The sequence below is a fragment of the Diceros bicornis genome, chromosome 21 (genome assembly GCF_020826845.1).
Source record: "Diceros bicornis minor isolate mBicDic1 chromosome 21, mDicBic1.mat.cur, whole genome shotgun sequence".
In the NCBI taxonomy this organism is placed as follows: Eukaryota; Metazoa; Chordata; class Mammalia; order Perissodactyla; family Rhinocerotidae; genus Diceros; species Diceros bicornis.
In genome coordinates this window covers 22,358,351-22,380,621 of record NC_080760.1, presented here as the reverse complement: position 1 = coordinate 22,380,621, position 22,271 = coordinate 22,358,351, and the positions used below count along the sequence as shown (strand labels likewise).

Genomic DNA, 22,271 nt, shown 5'->3' with positions numbered 1-22,271 from the left:
TTCTCTGCTAGATTGGAAATGAGTTTAGAGGCCCTGCATCACCCTCTCTGCCTCCTCCAAACTTCTGTCAACTGTGTTATCATCTTTACACGGTCAGGGATTACAGCCTTTTCAGTTGGCTCTGTAGCTACCATTAGGTCTCCCATGCTTTGTCTATAGGTTGTCCAAAATTTAGAACTGTGACAATGTAAGAGTGTGGAAATAGTCTTCTCTGTAGAAACAATTAGTGAGAAGAGAACCTCAGAGAAATTTATGTCACTGCCTTGGAGTGCAAGCTAGTGTCATTCAAATTAACTCTCAGAGAAGCAACTGCCAAGTGTCAGGGTCAAGTGGGTTTCCTTTCCAGCCCTCCAAGGAGATTAAAAGCGTGCCTTATTTTAGTTTGCTGCGTATTTAGACCATTATTGTCTTGTAAAGCTTTTTTTTCCCCTTGGGATTTTTCCAATTAGCTCTTTTTAAAATAGGTTCAGAAAAGTGACGTGTCTTCTTTACTATATCATGAAGATTTTCCAGCTGCTTCATCATACCTTCTATTGAGTGGAATCAGCTTCTAGTGAATGAGATCAGCTCTTCTTACAGAGATTCTTTTGCAAAGGATCTTTCTTAGAAGAATCTTTTGTCTTTCTGTTTTATTTTTGATGGTTACTTTCCAAGCCCACTGTAGAGATGTCTTCCTAGGATTTCTTTTCACAGCATCCTAGGTTGGATGTACTGTTTCCTGGTTCCCACATCTCCCCTTTCCTTGAAGTATATTGAAGATTCTCAGGTAATTTTTAAAGGAAGAGTGTTGGAAGGTAAATTTTCTGATTCCTTGTCCTCAGGCGTGTTTGGCAATTTGAATGGGCATAGAATTCTAGGTTCAGAATTATTTCCGTCTGAATTATAAGGGTACCATTTCACTCTCTTCTGGCATCCAGTGTTACTGATGAACAGGCAAATGCCAATAAAATTCTTGTTCTTGGTCACTCAGTTTTTTCACCATCTGGAAGATTTTTGTTTTTCCTCTTCATCTTAGAAGTCCAGAAATTTTGTTAACAGTATATTTAGCAGCATGCCTTTTAAAAATTCACCCTCATGTACAGATGAATGTTTCAACCTAAAGAGTGATCTTTGATTCTGAAAATTTTTCTTCTATTCTTTCTTTCATGTTAGTTTTCTCTGTTCCTTCTCCTGAATCCTCCCTCATCAGACCTCTTGAGTTAATCCTCCGTGTCCTTTACCTATTTTCATCTTTTTAAAAAAAAAAATCTGAATTTTTGTTCTACATTTTGGAGAAGGTTTTTGTCTACTTTTTCTGCCCTTCTAATAAACTTTTGTTTTGGTGATCATATTTTTATTTCCAAGAAAACATTTTTTGTTCTCCGATAGCTCTTTTTCTCCACAGTTACTTATTTTTTTATTTCAATAGATACATTATCTTCTTTATCTCTGTAAGAATATTAGTGAAGATTTTTTAAAACTCTTCTATTTTCTGGATAATCTCTGTTTCTTGCTGAGTCAGTTCTTCAGTTTTTTAACATCTTGGCCCTGCACTTCTTTTTGTGTTTGATTTTTCTTCAAGTGTCTGGTCATCCTGGGCTTTCCATATTCGTGACTGGACAGTTCAGGTGATTAGACTAGGGAGCTGGTGTGGCTCTCCTCTGCTGCTGTCCAAGTCTGTTTCCTGAGCAGGCCCCTGCCCTGAATGAGAGCAATGACTGAGAGCATTGTGAATGTAGGTGGGGCGTGGTCACTGGGGAGCTTCAGTTTCAGGTGTGGAGGCTTCACTCTGTAGCGTCAGCACCACCTTAGGAAGCTTTGTTCCCCAGGCAGAGGTGAGGGTGGGTGCTAACTGCCCCCACTTGTCCCCTTCCCTTCGCTGTTACTGCCCTTTCCACCCTAGGAAGAATGTTCTTCATGGCACTGTCTACTCCTTTGAGTTCAGGTGTAGCTCCCTCTACTTGCCTTCATTAGCTGTTGCCGTCCCATCTGCTTTCTGTCTTCCTAAAATCAATCAAAACGTCTGGTCAGCCATGGTTCCTCTTTCATTCTCAACGCAGCCATGGATATTGTTCGTCTTTTGTCCGTCTTCATCAGGGTTTTGATGTGAACGGGGAAGGCAGAGATGGGAATGCACATCCAGTCCGCCAACTTTGATTTGGAGCCTGAGGTTTCCCTTAGTTCATACCCTGATATTTTCTTTTAGCATTTAGCACCTGTGATAAAAAGTGAAAAGCAGGTTACAGGAAAAAGAATAAAACATTCACATTCAAGCCATTAAAAACTGAGTTGCCTTTGACAGTTTGCAAGGCATTTCAATTTCATGCTTATTTTAAGTTTTAGTTAATCTAAAGTGAGTAACTAGAACTAGGTTAGTTTGCATCCTTCCTGTGACAAGCCACCTTGCAAAAATGAGGCAAGGGAATCAGAAGGCTGTGCCTATGGTGTTATCCTTTCCTTCCAGAAGCAGAGTCTGCCTCCCTTGCTGCATACCCCAAGTGTAAAGTGGGACAAACTAGCTGCAATCGTGTCTCGTATGGGAGTTCCAGTCTGCCCAGCCCAGACCTCTTTCACCCAGCGCAGTCTAGTCTTTGTCAAATACTATAGGTGTCAATATGTGCCATTGGCTTCAGTGACACTTTATTTTAGTTTGAGTAGCTTTGATTATACATGTTCCTTTTCTGCCACGTGTTGGCACGTGGAATTGTTAATAGTCTTTTAAAAAATACATTGCTCACCTCTCCTCCCCACCTCCCAGCAGAACTTGCATGCACATGGATACATGAATTCACTATTTTTCTGGTACTTTGCTTAGAATGGTGGTGATTTCTCTCAGCAACTTACTTGATGCTCTACTTGCTATATATCTGTTATAATTTGTTTCCCAGTTATGACTGAAATTTTTCAAAGCTTTTTTTTTTCAGTTTCCAGTTGAACTTGTCTATTAATAAAGTTCAACTCTATTTTTATATCCATATTCCTTTCTTTAGGGTATAAATATGACTCTCATTTGAACTTATTAATAAAATATTTTCTTTATAATTTTCATAGAAAAAACAAGTTATTGGACACCAAATAGGTGCTAGGCACTGGAGTTGCAAAGATGATTAAGATAATTTTGGGTCTCAGGTAGCTTACAGTGAACTCGGCTCCATTGTGGTTGGGGTTCTGTTTGTTTGATTTGGTTTGGGTTTTGGTTTTCCCTTATCGGAGAAAGCTTTATTTTCCAGGCTTATTGCTGTAAAATGTAAACTTCTCTTACAGAGTGGTTTTAGATGTCCTATTTTCCATTTTATTTAAACTCTGGCTCTGTATGTTCCTGTTGTGTTTGGGGAATAAGGAGGAGAAGGGTCCACTCAGTGGCCGTTCTCTCTCCATGTGGTCGCACTGACCACTGCTTGTCAGTGCTGAATAGATTTGTTTTGTAAAACAGATCTCCTTTACACGAGTATGATGACCTGATGCTTGGTAACCAGTGCTGTTCCTAAGAAAGGATTAATGTGTGGCTGAGTCCAGGTGGATTTGAATCTCAGGCTTTCTTTGTTCTTTCTTGTATGTGATCATCTGACCACCCCTCCTGTCCTTGAAATTTAGAACAAGAGGATTTACCTTATGTCTAGTTGCAAAGCATTGAAAACTGGCCATTTAAAAACATTTTTTAAAGTAGAACGGTGTACCCATAAGGAAACTGACATTTGTGGAATGTATTAGTTGGCTGGGGCTGCTGTAACACATTACCACAGACTAGGTGGCTTAAACGATGGGAAATTTATTTTCTCACAATTCTGGAGCCCAGAAATCTAAGATCAAAGTGTTGGCAGGGTTGGTTCTTTCTGGGGGCAGTGAAGGAAGATGTGTTCCAGGCCTTTCTCCCTAGTTTGTAGACAACTGTCTTCTCCCTGTGTGTTTCCTCTAGGTGTGTCTATGTCCAAATTTCCCCTTCTTATAAGGGTCCCAAACACATTGGATTAGGGCTCACCCTAATGACCTCATTTTAACTTAATTACCTCTGTAAAAGACCCTTTCTCCAAATACAGTCACATTCTGAGATACTGGGGGTTAGGACTTTAACATCTGAATTTTGGCAAGGGACACAATTCAGCCCATAACATGAAGTGACTCCAAGGTCCTAGGAAGATGCGGGGTACTTTCATATACACTAATTTATTTGATCTTCACAAAATTGCCACACTAGAGGGACACTGTGATCTCATTTCATAGATGAGAAAAACTGAGATTAAGAGCAAGGACTCATCTTATGCAAGGTCATCGACTAAAAAGTAGCAAAATCAAGACTTGAATCTAAATCTGTGTGATCTACTCTGTTATGCTGCTTCTGTGTATTTTCCTTCTCAATTATTTTCTTCCTTTGTAAATGTAATACTTTTAATCAAAACAGAGCCCAGGAAGGTTCTACTCTATCCTTCTAGCTAGGAAAAATTATTTTTATAAATGTGTTTGGCTTTCTGTTTGGCAGCCAATGCCTGCACTCCTGGGCACCTATGCCAGCTTCTCTGCATCTTTCAACCTTCTCTAGCAGACCCTGTGACTCAGTTAACTGCTGCTCCCAAATCCACATCAGGTGTTAACATCCGCTCTGTTACTTTCATCTAATAAGCGAGTTGTCTGGTTGGGGGAAGTTTGGATTGGTTTGATGTGTTTCATTATTTGGAAATCTTTAGAATTTCTCCAAGAGCAAAACTCCTTTAAGTGAGAGATTGCATCCTACGTGCAGAGTCTTTTTGGGTTTTGAGCCAAAGGATGGAGAAATAAGGAGAGAACACTTATAGGTAGACAGGGTACAAAGTAATGTGAATCTTGCTGAGACGGTGGGAGGAGATTAATGATGAAGATGGACGATCTCCCAAGAGTTGGTGAAACCATCTGGTCTTGAATGCAATCAGGAGAGTACCAGACTAGGATGGATATAGCACTTTTATTACCAACCTGCCAAGCGTAGATAATGAAACCAGTAAGTGAAATTGGAAAATTGTTCAGCCACATCCACAAATAGCTTGTGGTTGACTTAACCATTTAAAAATACATGCTTTTTACCAAGAAATGAAAAATAACACTTTTCCTAGTAACGTGCAGAGTACTAGGGTTCTAATTCTAGTGTACCATTTACTACTCATATGTCTTGGGCAAATTAGTCTCATTGAACGTCAGTTTATCTGTCAAAGCAGCATGAAGGTAGCCTTGAAGGTCAAATGAGATATGACCTTTAAGCTATATTTGCAAACTATAGAGTGCTCTACTTATGTTAGCTATTTTTATTATTACTTTATTTTTGGCCCAAATCTAACAGAACCCACAATTATGCTGAATTATCCAGTTTGATTTTCCAGTTTATAGATTATCCAGATTGCTTGTATTCTTTCCCCTTTTTACTCTTGCATGCTGTTTAATTCTTTGAAAATATCTTAGAACCATTGTGAAACAGGAGAAAGAATACTTAGGAATTTTTACTTTTTCATTGCAAAAATATATATATTTTTTGATATTTACAGATGCTTAATGGGGAAACAGTTGATAATAGCCCAGATAATGAAGAGCTTGTTGTATATACCAAAAAAGTGGCCTGTCACATTTTAAAAGCACTAAGGCCTTCTGAGGAAATGACCTGTCATCTGGTTTTGAAACAGTCCTGGCAGACTCCCGGTAGATGCTGACACTTTTAATTTTTCCTGAGAGCTATTAAAATTGTAGAACTTTAGAACTGTATTCCCATATCGCCTTGATGGGCCAAATGATTGAATAGAACACGTGATAAGAATCTTTCCTCTATGATGAAGCACCACGGAAAATCCTGAGTTGGCAATTTGTAAAGTGACTGCAGATCAAGTCTCTCAGTTTCTCATTGTCCAAGCATCTGTAAGAAGTTCTCTTGGAATAGGAAGGTCTCTTCATACCTGCAAATAAAATATCATGTCCCTCCTGTTATCTCGCCAGTAAAGAGTACATTACCTCTTAGCTCACATTAAAAATGATTGCTTCTTGTTCTACAGACCAGAACAAGATAGGAACAGCATTTCCTCTTTTCTGGGACTAGGACCACAAGAAACAGGAGGGGGATGGGATTCACTTAGGGTAGCGCATCGTGAAGGCGAAGGATCTTAACAGTGGCAAAGTCCTTGGGGGATAATTTTATTGACCACAGCCTGATACTTGGTTACTTAAGAAGTGGAGTTTCTTAGGCTTCAATAACCTTGCTTTCATGGTTTTTCAAATTCCTAGGCAAGCCAGAGGAAGGTGGCTAGTTTGGGGAAGAAATGATCTGTGAGACAATAGGGTGCTACATTCCAATTTAATATGACTCAGACAGCTGGTGGCCATCCACTGTCAGTACTCTCTGAGGAAATCAGTTAACTGCAGTTATATATCAGGATTTTAACTAAAATTTGGCATCTGGTTAACCAGAGTGAACTAATTTGGTATGCCAGCATCTCTCTTCTGTGCACTCTCCTTTATGACTGCATGGATATGATCAGGTTGATGCCAGGGAATCTATTATTCTGACAAATGCTAATCAGAGACAGGAGTCTGATTTTAAATTCAAATTCACTATGCACTATTAACTTTTCTAACATTGTGTGCTTTTGATGGCCTCATTTGCATGATTTTTAAAATGTGCATTTCTGGCTATAATTTTATTATCTGAGTGTTCTTTTATTTAGTATAAGTTCTTAGACTTTCTTTTCTTTAGAGTGTGAAAAGATTATCAGTCTATTTGCAACAGAGATATGCTGTGATTGAACTTCATATGACCATATGATAATTGTTATCAGGGTACTATAGCATGGAAGTTAGGACCACTGGAGTCAAAATGCCTGGATTCAAATCCCACTTTTCCATCCCTTCTATGTTGAGTGCATGGAATGTAATTGTAGAGAAGTTATTTAACCCCATAAGCTTCATCCTCATCTTTTAATGGAGATAATAATAGCATCTACCAGATAGGATTTTTGAGAAGATTCCATTAGAATGGCACATGTGTCAGCCAGTTTTCACTAGGTTATGCTGCAGTAAGAAATGAATCTAAATTATCAATGGCTTTCAACTACGGAGGTGTATTTCTCATTGATACTCATGAGTTGGCTCTGCCTCTGCTCCATATTCTCTTCCTTCTGAGACACAACTGAGGGAACAGCCTCTATCAGTCTCATGACACAGGGAAAATGGGGATGGCAGAACTCATTGTGGTTTTAACAATTCCTGCTTGGAAGCAGCACATGTCACTTCCATTCATATTAATTGGCCAAAGTAAGCCACGTGGCCAAGGCTAACATCAGTGAGTGGGTACAGTCATCTACCACAACATGCAATGCACATTGACTGGAACTCAATCAACAGTTTTGGTTTTTAAATCCTGTTCATAAAAGATAAATTATAGTTGGAGATTCATGTTATCCTTTTCTAGGACTGAGAAGACTAATATTTATGTGTTTGTCAGATGATTCACTTAAGGGCAAATTAAGGTACTGAATGCTTCCTTTGAACTTTCCAGGGAAGGTGGTCTATGGAGAGCCCATAGCGGCAAGTCTCGGCACCGACGGCACTCACTACTGGAGTAAAGAATGGCACCATGCAGCCCACCACGTGATGGGTCCACCCCTGCGCCCGGACCCTTCAACACCTGACTTCCTCATGAATCTATTGGCTAAGTAATCATTTAGCAGATGATTGTGAAGTCTTTTGTCAAAACTAGGTGTTTTATGAGTCTCAGGTTTGAGTATAGGAGATTCTGTCCTACCATCTGCACCTTCCATTGACGTCCTGTTCTACTTGACCTCTTCTGTTCTATTTGACCTGACAGGCCCTGGGAGGCCCTCATCTGGAGATCAAAGAGCATTCACTTAATTATTTTATGATATGGTGTCAAAACCTTTCATAGACACAGAGAAATCAGGTCGTTTCTACTGAAATTTTACTCATTTCTCATTTTTTCCTTCTCTTTTCTATCTGTTGTTGCCTAGAGCAGGTCTCTTCATTATGCCTTATTTTTATCATTCAGAATATTCTTGAGTTTTTTTCCTGTACTGATGTAACCTGAGAACCAGATGTGCCTGTTGTGTAGGTATAATGGGTTACGATCTAGGGCAGAGCCACTGTAGGAGTGAAAGGCAAAATCCTGCTCTTGTGGAGACTATCTTAATGAAAAGCCATCCAAACTATTTTCAGAGACACAACTTTTTGGCATGTTATGATCGTTTTTCTTGAAAATTATACCATTCTTGGACATCTTGACACTCCTATTCACAGATACTTAGGTTCATGTTAAAGAGGTTTTCATAACAGACTGTACAAGAGATCACTTGCCCTTTCCTTTCAGCCTCCTCCCTCCTTCACACTTTTATATCCCCGAGATTATTCACAAGCCAAAGCAGAATTCCTGTTGCTGGTGACATCAATATCCTCAGCCAGTGTCACATCTCTGCTCATCCCAACATTGCCATTTGGCCAGGGGCTGCCTCTGTTCATGTGCATTCACCATGGTTCTCTTCATGTAGTACTCTACTCACAAGGAATTTTCACTTACATTATTGCCAGTGATCCTGAAATAATCATCATCAAGTACATGTAATTATCAATTTCTAGATGAGAAACTGAGCATTGGAGAAGCTCATAATCACGGAACCAGTAAGTGATGGAGCTGAGCCTAGAACTTATCATCATGCTTCTTGTAAGAGTATTATTCTCCAAAAGTGCTTCCTAGAATAGAGATGGGGATGGGTGAAATATGTACTTGAAAAAGCTACTCATTCTGCATTGCAGTTTTCTGACTTTCAGGTGAGAAGGGGGTCAGGAGGTTAGGAAAGGTTATGGTAGTTTCCTTCTGACATATTCTGTCTACTCACCCTCATCACTCTCGTGTGTTTTTCTTTTACAGCGATGATCTAACCACAACAGGGACTGATCACTGCACTTTCAACACCTGCCAGAAAGCTGTTGGGAAGGATGATTTTACTAAGATTCCCAACGGAGTGAATGGTGTTGAAGACCGGATGTCAGTAATATGGCAAAAAGGCGTGGTGAGTTTTGCAGGATCCAGCCTGTTTTGCCTAATTCTTCAGCCAGGATCTAGCCCATTTTAGGACCAGAGAACCACAAACCTTCATAGAGAAACTTTTTGATTGTTTTTACTAGAGTGGAGACTGGGAGTGCAACACCACCACCACCATCACCCATCCTCCAGGATAATTTCAGCAAAGAAATAATTTTCTTCTCTGCATAGTTTAGTTTAGAGGATGTATTGCACCATTTTGCAGACAGTAGGGGATGAATGTAAATTGGGTACCAAAAGGATTATTCTTGAAGTCTTTGAAATGTTATAGTCCTTCTACCTGATTTCTCGTGTTCTTGAATCCCAGTTCCTCATGGGTCACTGATATGAATACATGGAATGATTGAAAATACATGAAGGATTTTTATTATGTTCATACCTCCTTTTGATGAAATCTTTGTAGATATCCCTTTTATCATATTTTAAAAACTGCTGTATGAGGTCACATAAATAATCCAAAGTCTAGAAAAAGACTTTCCATGATTTAAAAATTTCTGCATGAGAATGGAGAAGAATAAATGAGTAAATATTCATATGTTAACCTGTCTAGCCAGTTGGCATGTGTAGTTGTAAAGATCAGCAGCTGGAGACTTGCCTGGTTAGACCTGAGGTCCCCATTGACATGCCGTTCTCACCCATCTCTCAGAAACCCTCCCTTAGGTGGCATGTTAATCATATCTCACACCTCAGAATCCCCCACACATTTCTAACTCTAATTATTTACCAGGTCTTGTCAATTTTATTTCCAAAATTCCTCCTTATTTCTGTCTTCATGTCTACCACTCTAGTTTGAGGCCCATCTCTTATTTGGACCGTTGCAGTAGTCTCATAGCTGGTACCTCTGCCTCCAGTCTCTCACTTGCTTAGTCTATTCTATACTCCAGTACCAGAGTCGCCTTTCAAAAATGAAGGTCTGTTCATACTGCTTTCCTCCCTAAAACCTTTCAGTTTTCTCCATTACTTATAGGATGATATTTGAACAATTAATTTACATTTAAAGATCTTCAAAATATCTATAGTCCTGTCTTCTGCTAATCATCCTCTTCACTCCCTTTTCCTCTACCGTAACTCTAAGTATCCCAGATGACTTCTCTTCTCTTTCTCTTTGCTTAGATATCCTTTTTTTTTTTTTTTTTTGGTGAGGAAGAATCTCTCTGAGCTAAGATCTGTTGCCAGTCTTCCTCTTTTTTCGCTTGAGGAAGATTAGCCCTGAGCTAACCTCTGTGCCAGTCTTCCTCTATTTTGTATGTGGGTTGCCGCCACAGCATGGCTTGACGAGTGGTGTAGGTCCAAGCTTGAGATCCGAACCCACGAGCCACCGAAGCGGAGCATGCCGGAGTTAAGCACTATGCCATGGGGCCAGCCCCCTAGATTTTCTTGATAACAGTGCAGCCTTTCTCTTTGAATTTGTGTTATTATAATGAGTATCTTCATTACAGCAGATCTTCATAATATATAAAGTGCATAAATGGCTTTAAAGTAATCAAATATTTCTTAATAACATAAAGGAAATTATGTTATTTTCTGAAACTTTAAGATGGTTTACTTATGGGAATACTACTTTCAGGATAGGTTCTTAATCATTTTTTGAGACAGGGATCATTTGATAATTAAATAAACCTTAAGGATGTTCTTGTCATATAAATGTACATAGGGATAAACTCTCAGCATTTTTAAAAAAATCATTTTAGGAGGATCACATCCCTTCAAAGTTTGTCCATATCAAAATCTCTTGCAATAGACTATCCATGATTGTTGGTTCATGTAAATTTCAATAGCGCAAAATTGAACCTCTTGAGTTGATTTTCCTCTTTCTAAAAGCGTTGTTACCTGATTTAAAGGTCTATCTTATTTTAACTCTATAAAATTCCATCTAATGTCTCCATGATCATCTCATATATCTTAGGTCTGCAATAAATAAGCCAGATCATAAATGTAGTAGATGGTGGTAGTAAACTTTAAACAGGAATTGAAAATACTATTGCCAACATTTAGCTGTTGTCTGTGTGATTCTGGGAAGGATGGGAAAAATTAGTGGGGGTGTTTTTTTAAGCTGATAGGTTTTTGAAAAGTTATCTTCAGACCTCCATATGGTACCCCATCATCCCCATCATTATCATTATGATTGTTTAAGACTTATCAGCATCCACAGCTGTGTTCCACTTCACAATATAAGAAATTAAGTGCAGTTCTATTTGGCTTTAAGAGATACAAGTCTTATACGTTTATTGATAGGAGATTTTTAGTATTTGATCATTAGAACAAACACATTTTCTTCCTTGACTTGTTTTACAGCATAGTGGTAAAATGGATGAAAACCGATTTGTGGCAGTCACCAGCACAAATGCAGCTAAAATCTTTAATCTCTATCCAAGAAAAGGAAAAATAGCTGTGGGATCAGATGCTGACATTGTGATTTGGGACCCAAAAGCCACAAGGTGAGTCTAAGTTCTTGTATTCCTTGGCTTCCCCATGGAGAAAAAGCACTAACTTGCAAAGAAAGTCTTCATTGGCCTTAATTAGCCATTTCTTATTAGGTGACTTATTTAGCCACGCTCAGGTATTTCGAGCCTATGCACAAGATTAATGTTTTGATGTGCGAATATTCCTTTGTTTTCCTTGGCATAAAGGATGCAAAAGTTGTGTTGCTTGCCATTCCCTGGAAATGGATATGTGTATAAAACCAATACGGAGTTACCACTTCAGTGCTTGGCTGACGCCTGAGTTCACATGAAGGAAAGGTACAGAGCAATGAAGAAGATAAAAGGTTTGGTTTGAAAAGGGCTGAATTGAAAACTCAAAATAATTACAACCTTTTTAAACCTTTCAGATAGAAAAATTTCAGCACAAAGGATGTCACTTTTAGTTAGCCAAATTTTCCAGCTGAGTTCATCTTGAGCGTATCATTCCCAGTAGACTTCAGGTTTTGTTTCCAATTTCCATAAATTTATGTTAATATTGCAGGTTTGGCAAATTCCACCAACTCAGAAAGCATTCAAAAGAGGCTGAAGCTCTGTTAATTTCTCCTTATAGGATGTTAGCAGAGACAACATCTGCATCCTGATTTGTGTTTTTCTATAAACTGTGTAGTTGTAATAGAGAAAGTCCTGCACACTTCGACACTGTGTGTGTTTGTGTGCATGCACGCATACATGTGTAAACAGGGATGCAATAAGACCTTCTACCTTCATTGAATAGACATTTATTCAAAGTCTCTTAGATTTTTCATTGTAGTAAGCAAAAGTTTATAGTTTCTTGGAGGTGATATTGTCACAAAGACCCAGTTTCAACTGAGGCGCTCCTGGGCTACCCTATGGGGAAAAGAAGACCATGGCTACCATTGCCATGTGCTTAAAAACAAGCCCCAGCTATTTCCTTAGAAATACCTGTCTTTTTGAGCTTGACACCCTCCTCTGGGCACTCACTGTCCCACCTCAGGGACCAGTTCACATAGTTGGCCATCCACGGTCATTGCAAGTAGCTTTTAGTGAACACGTATCACCTCGTCTTTGGTTTACGATCCGTGCGACACAGTACAGGGTGGTAGGAACATCCTATTTACATATATGTCCCAAGATACCAACAAGACACAACTCAGGGTCTTTGTTATTATGTTAACAAGAAACTATTGCCCATTTAAGGGCTAAATATCTGGTTGTCAAATAGTCTAGACCCCCTTCCCTGCGTAAGAAAAGAAGACATGTAAAACTAAATGTGGGCAGCTTCTCTACTAGGCTAGAAAAATTGCCCTTGGGAAGACAATGGGAAAAAATTGCTTGGATTTGGATTGGTCCGTGGATGAATTGAGCATGCTCTGTTGACAGAGCTCCTGATGTTTTAAATATCCCTCTGCCTGGGCTGTTGTATGCTCAGCAGGGCCCTGCCCAGAGTCATCTCCATTGCAATTCAAGCAGTCTAGGCTGTCCTAAGGTTTAGGTCTTTTGAAATAACTTGTGGCTTAAGGAGATCATGACACTTAATCAGAATACCTAGAAAATTTAGAAAGGGAGAAAACTATCACGCAGAAGAAATATTTGTGAAAAATAGTGTTTTTGAAGCATAACACCTGGGAGAGTCATAATAATGATAATAATTAGTAATAATTTGCATTTGTACAGCTCTTAGTGGTTTTTTAAAATGCTTTGGTGTTTAAAATGTGACTTACGTGGTGAGACAAACATGATCCCCTTACGGCGATGAGAAAACTATAGCACAACAGCCTGTGTGACGGGTTTGATACAAGAACCCTGATCCACGTCTTTGACTTCGCGAGCTCGAATGCTTTTCATGAGATTCAGTAGCATGCTGTCTCCTGACATCAAAGCAGAGCACTTTATATTCTACTTGATTGTCCACTTTCCACTTTTTCTTCCCGTCAAGTGGGCCAGTAACTAAAAGCTTTTTTGGATTTGATTCTATTCTCTGTTATTCTTTTTTTCAAAGGTGAGAGAGAAATGAAAATACTCTACTGAGTGATGTGACTCTCTAGTCTAACTCCTCATAATGTGGAGAGCCTCGGGAGGCCATTCCTGTGGTTCTTCTTTGTAACTCTGCACCCAAGCATCAACAGCAGCACCCAACCTTTCGCATCTCCTCAGCTGTTTTAATTTCTGAGGACGACATCATCTCAGGGGTAAAGCATTGTTTTCCTTAGTCAACTGGACAAAGAGAAATGACCTGAACCTAAGGTTGCGAATAATTCGCTTACTTTGTTTACCGCATATATTGTTGCTTGGAAGCTATTTATAGGCTGTGATTATGGCTCTTTGAGTCATGTGCTGAGGCTGTATAAATTTAGACCACTTTCTCACAAGTATTAGCTACTGATTTCTATAACATTGTTTTGTCCTTCCTTTCCTGTTCAGTTGTTTCAGAATAGCACATAATGATCCAGATGTTTACTTTTTCTTTTTTTTTAAGATCTATATATTACCTGCTTAATATCCTTCATTTCTAGTCTAAGAATAACTAACTTAAGGTCAAACTAAAAAGTTCCTGTGCTTCTAAGTTTCTTTCTATTTCTTTCTCTCATCAGCTCCTTAAAATTTCTTATATAATACCTGTCCTTCACTTTATAACAGTAATGATAAAAGAAAATTAAATATTTACATTTTCATATATATGTCTTTTGTGGTAAAGATACAAATTGGCATTTAATTATTAGCACTAAGTCTGCTTTATCTACATCTGTTTATTGTACACACCTAGACGCTAAGCATAATGAAAATCCAGACAGCTCAAGAGCCTGATGTATGGGTTCTGGTCCCAGCTCCATTGATGCCAAGCTCAGGGACCCAGGCAGGTCATTTAAGGTCTCTGAATATCTCTCTCTCATCCAACCTCATATGTAAAATAAGGTTATTAATAATTGTTATGCCTACCTCATTAGGTTTTTCTTAGAATCCAATGAGATAATGTAGGTGAAAATGCTTTGTAAACTAAGAAAGTGTTACACAAAGACAAGATATGTATTATTATGGTTATTTTCTTTTTTTTTTGTGAGGAAGATCAGCCCTGAGCTAACATCCATGCTAATCCTCCTCTTTTTGCTGAGGAAGACCAGCTCTGAGCTAACATCTATTGCCAATCCTCCTCCTTCTTTTTTCCCCCAAAGCCTCAGTAGATAGCTGTATGTCATAGTTGCACATCCTTCTAGTTGCTGTATGTGGGATGCGGCCTCAGCATGGCCGGAGAAGCGGTGCGTCAGTGCGTGCCCGGGATCCGAACCCGGGCTGCCAGTAGCGGAGCGTGCGCACTTAACCGCTAAGCCACGGGGCTGGCCCGGTTATTTTCTATTTATCTAGTTTGACTGGTGTCATTCTTTGCAGTACATTTCATTTTTAGATGTTCTCAGCTGTTTACCTGTGGTGACCAGGGAGGCAGATGAACCATAGGGTTCCATTTCTCTGACCCTCAGATTCTTTAAAAACACTAGAGACCTTTTCATTTTTCTTTTCTTTTTTTACTGTCCTTTTGAAAAATGGAGAAATCTTATCTTTACTTGGCAAGATTTATTGAGATGATCTAGCTCCCTTTGGATTTCTTTGACTTATTCTGCACCTTGCTTTTCCAACCCTTTAATTTAAGAATTTCCCTAAGCCACTGTAGGAATTTCTTTCTATCATTATTCATCTTTTTCAATGTGAAAATTGCAGAATGTGGGAAACAGGAGAGGAGGGGCAGTTGAAGAGGAGACTTCATAGAATAATGAATCCAAAAGAATATCTGAACAAGGAAAAAGTGCGTTTATCATGGTTCATACTAAAAGAGAGAGAATTTTGCAGAAACTGTATGCTGGTTCCTTATCTAGGTCGGTCACAGCACCACCTTTCTCTATTCTTGGTTGTTATGAGAAAGTTGCTCATCCGGGCTGGCTGTTCCTGATCAAAATTTATGCTAATGACCTCAACTAGACTTTTCTGATGTGCGATAATATTTTTAGCCTTCTCTAAGTGTCCGTACATCATCCATAGCTTCCCACTGTCTTTAGGCACTCCCCACCACCATCACAGCCGGCCTCTTCTCGCCCTGCAGACTGAGTTCTATTCACTGCTGCACAATACCCTGCCACAGTCTTTATTCACTGTCTTTCTCCCTCGTTAACATTCTTCAAGTCTAATTCCATTTTTTATTTTTATTTCAGAAAAGTTTTAGATTCATAGAAAACTTGCAAAGATAGTACAGAGTTCCCATATGCCCCATACTCAGTTTCCATTATTACCCTCTTACATTACTGTGGTACATTTGTTACAATGAATGAACCAATATTGATATGTTATTACTAACTAGAGTCCATACTTTATTCAGATTTTCTTATATTTTACCTAGTGTTCTTTTTCTGTTCCAGGATCCCATCCAGTATCCCATCCAGGATACCACCTTACACTTAATTGTCATGTTTCCTTAGGCGACTCTGGTCTATGAGCGTTTCTCTTACTTTCTTTGTTTCTGATGACCTTGACAGTTTTGAGGGTTATTGGTCAGGCATTTTGTAGAACGTCCCTCTATTATGATTTTTTTGGTGTTTTTCTCATTATCAGCCTAGGGTTATGGGTTTGGGGAGGAAGGTCATAGAGGTAAAGTACCACTTTCATCCCATCCTTTCAAGGGCACATGCTATCCACATGACTGTTGATGTGAGCTGGATCGGCTGGCTGAGGTAGAGTTTGTCGGGTTTCTCCACTGTACAGTTACTCATTTCCTCCCCTTTCCATATTGTACATGTTAGAAGGAAGTCACTGTGTAGAGCCCACACTTAAGGAGTGGGGAATTATGCTCTAGATTTATGTTTTAATTGATTCCATATCCCCAGGACGTGGCCCAGTTCAGCACAGAGTAGAAACACATTAAACGTTGAACAGGTGAGTGGAGAGGATGCAGCCTTCCACACTACACGGAAGACTCATGTGATCAAGAAATGGCGTAAACTATATTATATACTTGAAAGTTGCTAAGAGAGTAAATCTTAAATGTTCTCACCACAGAAAAGAAATAGCAATTATGTGACTTGATGTAGGTGTTAGCTAACGCTACAGTGGTAATCATTTTTCAATACATAAGTGTATCAAACCAACACGTTGTGCTCCCTAAACTTGCACAATGTTATATGTCAATTATTTCTCAATAAAACTGGGGAAAAGGAAAGAAACAGCATAAAGGAAAACTGGAAAGATTTTACTCAGCAACAATTATGATGAGAGGAAAATTAAGAATAGCATTTCCTCACCTCATGCTTTTAACTTATTGAAGTTATCAATAAATAATTGTTGAAAGGATGAATGAATAAAGATGAATGTAAGTTGAAAGGTTTTCCAAGGAGAGGAGGAAGAACAGCTTTACTGGTCTGATTTTCTTTGTGCCCCCTTCATTCTTGAGGTTGGGGAGCAATCAGCTTATTAAACAGCTCTTATAAAGAAGAAAATGAAGCCTTCTTATGCTCCTTCATTCACGCATTCACTCAGCTCGGGGGCAACGCTGTGAGCCAGGCGTGAGGGTCAAGTTTGTACAAGATCCAGGTCTTGCCTTTAGGAAGCTGACAGTCTAGGGAGAGCAGAGGAGATATAAAGGAGATGAGATAAGGAATATGTTAGGAACATCACATGAAAGCCAGAAGCAACATGCCGTTGATGTTCAAAGAAGAAAGGTCATTCTTGTATTAGCACAGTCCTCGGCATAGGACCACATTAGAGAGGAGAGTAAATGAGCCATGTGGCCCTGACTAAACATGGAGGCGAGGTAAATGGAGGCAGGGATGGGAGGATCTGGGAGGAAGCAGTTAAGGCCTGGGATTACATGAGAGAAAGAACAGGTTCAGACGTGGAAGGGAGCGGGAAGGTGAGGAGGTCATGGGCTGCCTCTTGCCAGTTTTAATGTTGTTTATTACAGACAGAAACAATTTTAAACAGAGCTCATCTAGTTGGGAAGCATTGTTTAATCAAATGAATAAATGGATATATCAATAGGGATTTTTTCTTGCAAAATATTCCCTTTTATTTTACCTACCTGATTTTAATATTAGCTGAGGGCTGGTGATGTGAAGGCTTTCCGTCTGACCACACCATTAAAGGTTGGCCAAAAATTTCCTTGGAAATTTCCTGAAAGTTTTTAGCAAAAATATTGCTCAGCTGATGACTTAGTATCTCAAATGAGAGCAATATGCATTTCTCCCCAGACCCTGCAGGGGGCGCCCACAGCCCACACTGAGCTAAGGGCCCCAGTGAGGCCATTGGAGCTGCTGGTTATGCAAGAACAAGCCAGCCTCTGGAGAATGGATGCATTTGCTAATGATTTTCGGCTTCATGGTACACAGAAGTTTTCTTTTTTTGTTTTTCCAGTTGTTCTCGTTACTTATTAATGGCATGTAGAAGTAAGTATGCTTGTAACACCGTCTGTAACCTTAAAAATAGACTGTATTAAAGTACTGAGGGAGACCAGGGGGAAGAAGAGCACTGCAGCCATCCTGTTTTTCTTTTAAACCTGTAAAAAGCTGGATGATTCCAGGGTGAGGAGTCTGGCATGTGGTGATGGATGGTGAGAGAATTGGGCGTGGGAGTCTGTCGAGAAGGTTTGGACATCCCGATGAAAGATTACCTAAGACGTTACCAGCCTGTAAAAAGTTCCTGCAACAATCAGCTGCAGTAGCTCCTCTGCGTCGTTGCACAATAACAACAAACTGCATTTGGTGCTTATGGAGCATCCACCTTTTTCAGAAGTAAAAAGAGTCTGCTGGATTCAGCTTGACGGCTCATTGAGCCAATGTCTGTTGCTTGTGACAGAGGTGTGCGTCCTAACGCTTCACTACTTGGGTCAAAGCTTCAAATTTAAGGACACATTCCCTATCTAAATGGTTGGCCCATCTCTGTGGAAGATCTAAGAGTCAGGGGGAAGAAATCCAGAGTATGATTTTCATGCGGTATCAGGACAAAATCTTGTGGTATCACATGGTCAAGACAGAGACCGGTCAAATCGTCCAACTTGTTAAAAATCTTATTAGAGAGGATGGCGTGTAAGTTGCTTGCAAGCCCATAGCAGCAGCAGTAACTCATGTTCTGGCAATTTAAGACTGTCCTGTGAGCTTCAATTCTTTGGTATTCATTAAATAGCACTTAGTTACTATGGCAACTGTCCTTTTCCAGTATTTATGAGCTACAGGGTATCTCCCAGAATCTCAAACACGCAAACACATGGCTACCACATTGTGTGCACTGGAACATTTAATGAAGACTGCTAGCCAGACTGTATTCTGCAGAGCAGGCAGATTTTTCTCACAGTTATTTTCGTTTATGATTTTTTAACTCAATTATGGCAGGCTTTGACCTTGAATACACCATTCTGGAAGGCATTGTGCCGTCTTTCCTGCTTAAGTTCCTTCCCTTTCTCATTGAAGATAGAGATAAATGAATTTAACTTTGTATTCAGTGAAGAGTAATGACTTGCAGCTTATGAAAGTGCCCCTCTGGATTGTAGACGGGCCTTGTGTGTGAAAGAAAGCAGTGGAAGAATGATTATTTCATCCTTGGGTAGTGGGGACTGTGGGGTGTGGGGAAAAAGAAGAAATAAGAGTAAAGGTGCCCTTTTGCAAAGAGTGATAATTATGGCTTGTTATTATAGCTGTATTATCAGTAGCTATTTCACAGGAGCTACTGGGCATTTTCCCTTGCGGTTGCGCACTGTGTAACATTTGACTAATTTGTACACTATAATCTTCCTCCTTCTCAAAAGAAGCATATGCACGCACACGCACTTGCACACACTCACACACATGCACAGAAGCACAGCAGCCGCGTTTCTGCTTATAAAAGTTGGTCAGCCTGAAGACTCTGCTTTTAATGCCTGGGTCTAAGAGTCTTTATAATTAACTCCCGCCCGAGTCCCCAGAGCCACACTATTGCAGTGTACACTGTGGGAGGAGGGGATGGGAGACCTAGGCCTTGTACCAGATGCCTGGGTGGAAATGAAGATGATTTATGCCATGACCTTTCACTGGGCTGTCTTGTGTATGTTCATGGAGGCAACGTGGCGTCAGGGTCTTGTGGTGTCAGGACAACCTTTAAGGTGGTCCAGGTTGTATTTTTGCACAGCTTCAGGGGCACCTTTTGCATAGGAGTTACCATAGATTTATATAGTAACCAGGAGAATGTTCTGGCAGATGATAGCAGAGTATCTTGAGAAATAAGTCTTTTGCTAATCCACACAAAATCCAACCTGCCATCTGGGCTGCTGGGGGCAGGAGCAGAACCACAGTGTAAAGAGAAAGGCTTTGGGTTAAATTCCTGCTCTGCCACTTACTAGGTAGGTGTGACCTTGGGAACATTACTTAATTGTTCTGAATTTCAATTTCTTTATTTGTAAAACAGGGATAATGATGGTATTTATTTCATAGCATTGCTGTGAGTGTTTAAGATAGTGTTCGTGAAATGCTTGGTGCATAATTAATGTTCACCAATGCTTGGCATGCAGTAGGTGCTCAGTTAGTAGTAGAAGGTGGTCAGCGGCAGTAGGTGGTCAATTTATCAAGTGGGAGCTATGATTAGCGACAGTTGTGATTCAGGTGTCCTTGCAGTAATGACTTAATTCAGACAGGACCAATGGTACTAGAATTTTATATCATAAAAAAGCTGCATCTCCCATGTTTCTTGTACACCTCTAATTTTCACCAAGAATGACTAAAATGAGAAGCTTGGATGGATTCTTTTTGCCTAAGATAACTTGATTAAATCAGAACTCTTAAATGCCACCAGAACTGACTCCTTTGAAAAATTATTTGCAGTGAAACTGTTCCAACAAACCACCCAAGATTCATTTTGTGGCCTTCAGAAGGCATTTGCTTTCAAAAAAGTTTTGCATTATGCATGAAAAATGCTAGCTTTGTTGATTACATACGGATAAAATTTTAACCACTATTTATTCCAGGTTGTTTATTTAAACATGTTCTTATGCAACTGAACCTTGCAAGTGAACTAGAAATGATTTCCAGGGACGTGACTACTAATAGCTGCATTTTTTTTTTCAAATTATAAAAGAAAAACAGCTTAGGAATAGATCACAGTAACCCATCCTATCGTTGATCATTTGCCATTGCCAGAGTCAGCACAGTTTATTTTCAGCATTAGGATTTGGGCAAAAAATAAGCATGAAGGGGAGGTGGTTGGTAAAAGGCATAGGCTTTTCTAACCAAGCACCTGCTAGATTTTTTCTTGCTACCTCACATATATTACATATTTTCCTGTCTTTGGCATTGCCTGTCTTATTTACAGCTGTAGCCCTAGGTTCCAACACAGAGCCAGGTACACATGGGAGCTCAATAATTACTTGTTGAGTGGATAAAACAGATACCAATAGTCTTGGGCCAGTGAACAAATGTGTGATTTAAAAATTTCAATCGGGCTTTATCTGCTCCTGGAACTGCTTCAAGATCCAGGGTTTACATTTTTTCCTTTGAATTAAAAAAAAAAAAAAAAATTCTTGGTACTTCTACCTTCTGTGTCCCCAAAGCAATGCTTGAGAAAGATACATTCCGGAGTCAGTGGCTGGTAGCATTGCCAGACCTGGCCATGAATGTGGCTTAAGCCAGGTTGGATCTTTTTGTGGATCAATAGCTCTGTTTTTTGGCCTCAGACTCACTCTTAATTCTGGCCAGTTATTAAAAACACGGGCCCTTGGTTATGGAGGAAACAGCGGATGGAGTGAAAATGGATCAAATGACGTTTAATATCGGTACCTGAAAAGAATCCCGGGTCTTTATATTCTTCCAGCACAGCAAAGAGCCATGGCCTCCTATGAAGGCCTTGGGGGAAGGCGTCAGTGCAAGTGCACCCTTCCCTCAGAAGAGGCTCCCAGCGGAAGTCGGTTTGGAGGCAGTGAGTAATTTAGGGAAGGGCAATCTTTTTTAATGGCCTGAACAAAACAAAAAACTGAATGTAAGCTGACTTACATTTTTTTTTAAAGAGCAGAAGGCTCTCAAAGTATGGTCCCTGGGCCAGCAACAGCAGCAGCATCTAGAAATTTATTAGAAATGCAAATTCTCAGGCACCACCCCAGACCTGCTGCCTCAGAAAGTCTGTGGGTGGAGCTCAGTGATCTGTGTTTTAACAAGCCCTTCCAGGGGACTCTGATGCACACTCCAGTTTGAGAACCACTGGTTTAGAGTTACAGAGTTAGATAAGACTTTGGAACTCATAAAGTCCAGAGTTCTCTGTAGCCTTGCTTGATTACTACTAGTTTTAGGGAGCTTACTACCTAACCAAACAGTTCCGTCCTTTCTGGATGGCTGTAATTGCTAGGGTGTTCTTCCTTTTGTTGCATTAAAATTTACCTCCTTCCCGCTTCTAACATGTTTGGCCTCTGGAGCTTTGCAGAAAATATCCACACTCTCATATGACAGTCCTTTCTTGAAGAAAGTCATTGGCCCCCACCAAGCCGTCCAATCACCAGAGAAGCATTCTCAGATCCCTCAAGGGTGCCTTCAGTCCATGATTAGCAGAATCCCCGTGTCCTGACCATTCTTCTGCTCACCCTTCTCTTGACACACACTTGTCTATATCCTAAGAAGGTGTGAGTCCAAGAACTGGACATGATTCTGCCTGTAACACCACTAAAGCAAGAACATGGGAGGCCGATTAGTTTCATAACTAAATGTAGAACTTTGCATTTCCTTTATTACATTTTCTAGGATGCACCTTATGAAATTGCTGTTTGTAGGTTAAAAACAGTGAAATGTGAGTGATTG

The 22,271-nt window shown here is 39.8% G+C and overlaps 1 protein-coding gene across 2 annotated transcripts in view; it reads left to right on the top strand.

Moving 5' to 3' along the window:
* The window catches only part of DPYS (dihydropyrimidinase), a 78,121-nt gene that overhangs the window by 26,164 nt on the left and 29,686 nt on the right, over positions 1 to 22,271 (top strand). For both annotated transcript variants that reach the window (XM_058564771.1, XM_058564770.1), the window contains exons 5-7: positions 7,487 to 7,643; positions 8,870 to 9,011; positions 11,339 to 11,481. In XM_058564771.1, coding sequence (XP_058420754.1) covers positions 7,487 to 7,643; positions 8,870 to 9,011; positions 11,339 to 11,481 — 442 coding nt within the window. The remainder of the gene's footprint in view (positions 1 to 7,486; positions 7,644 to 8,869; positions 9,012 to 11,338; positions 11,482 to 22,271) is intronic.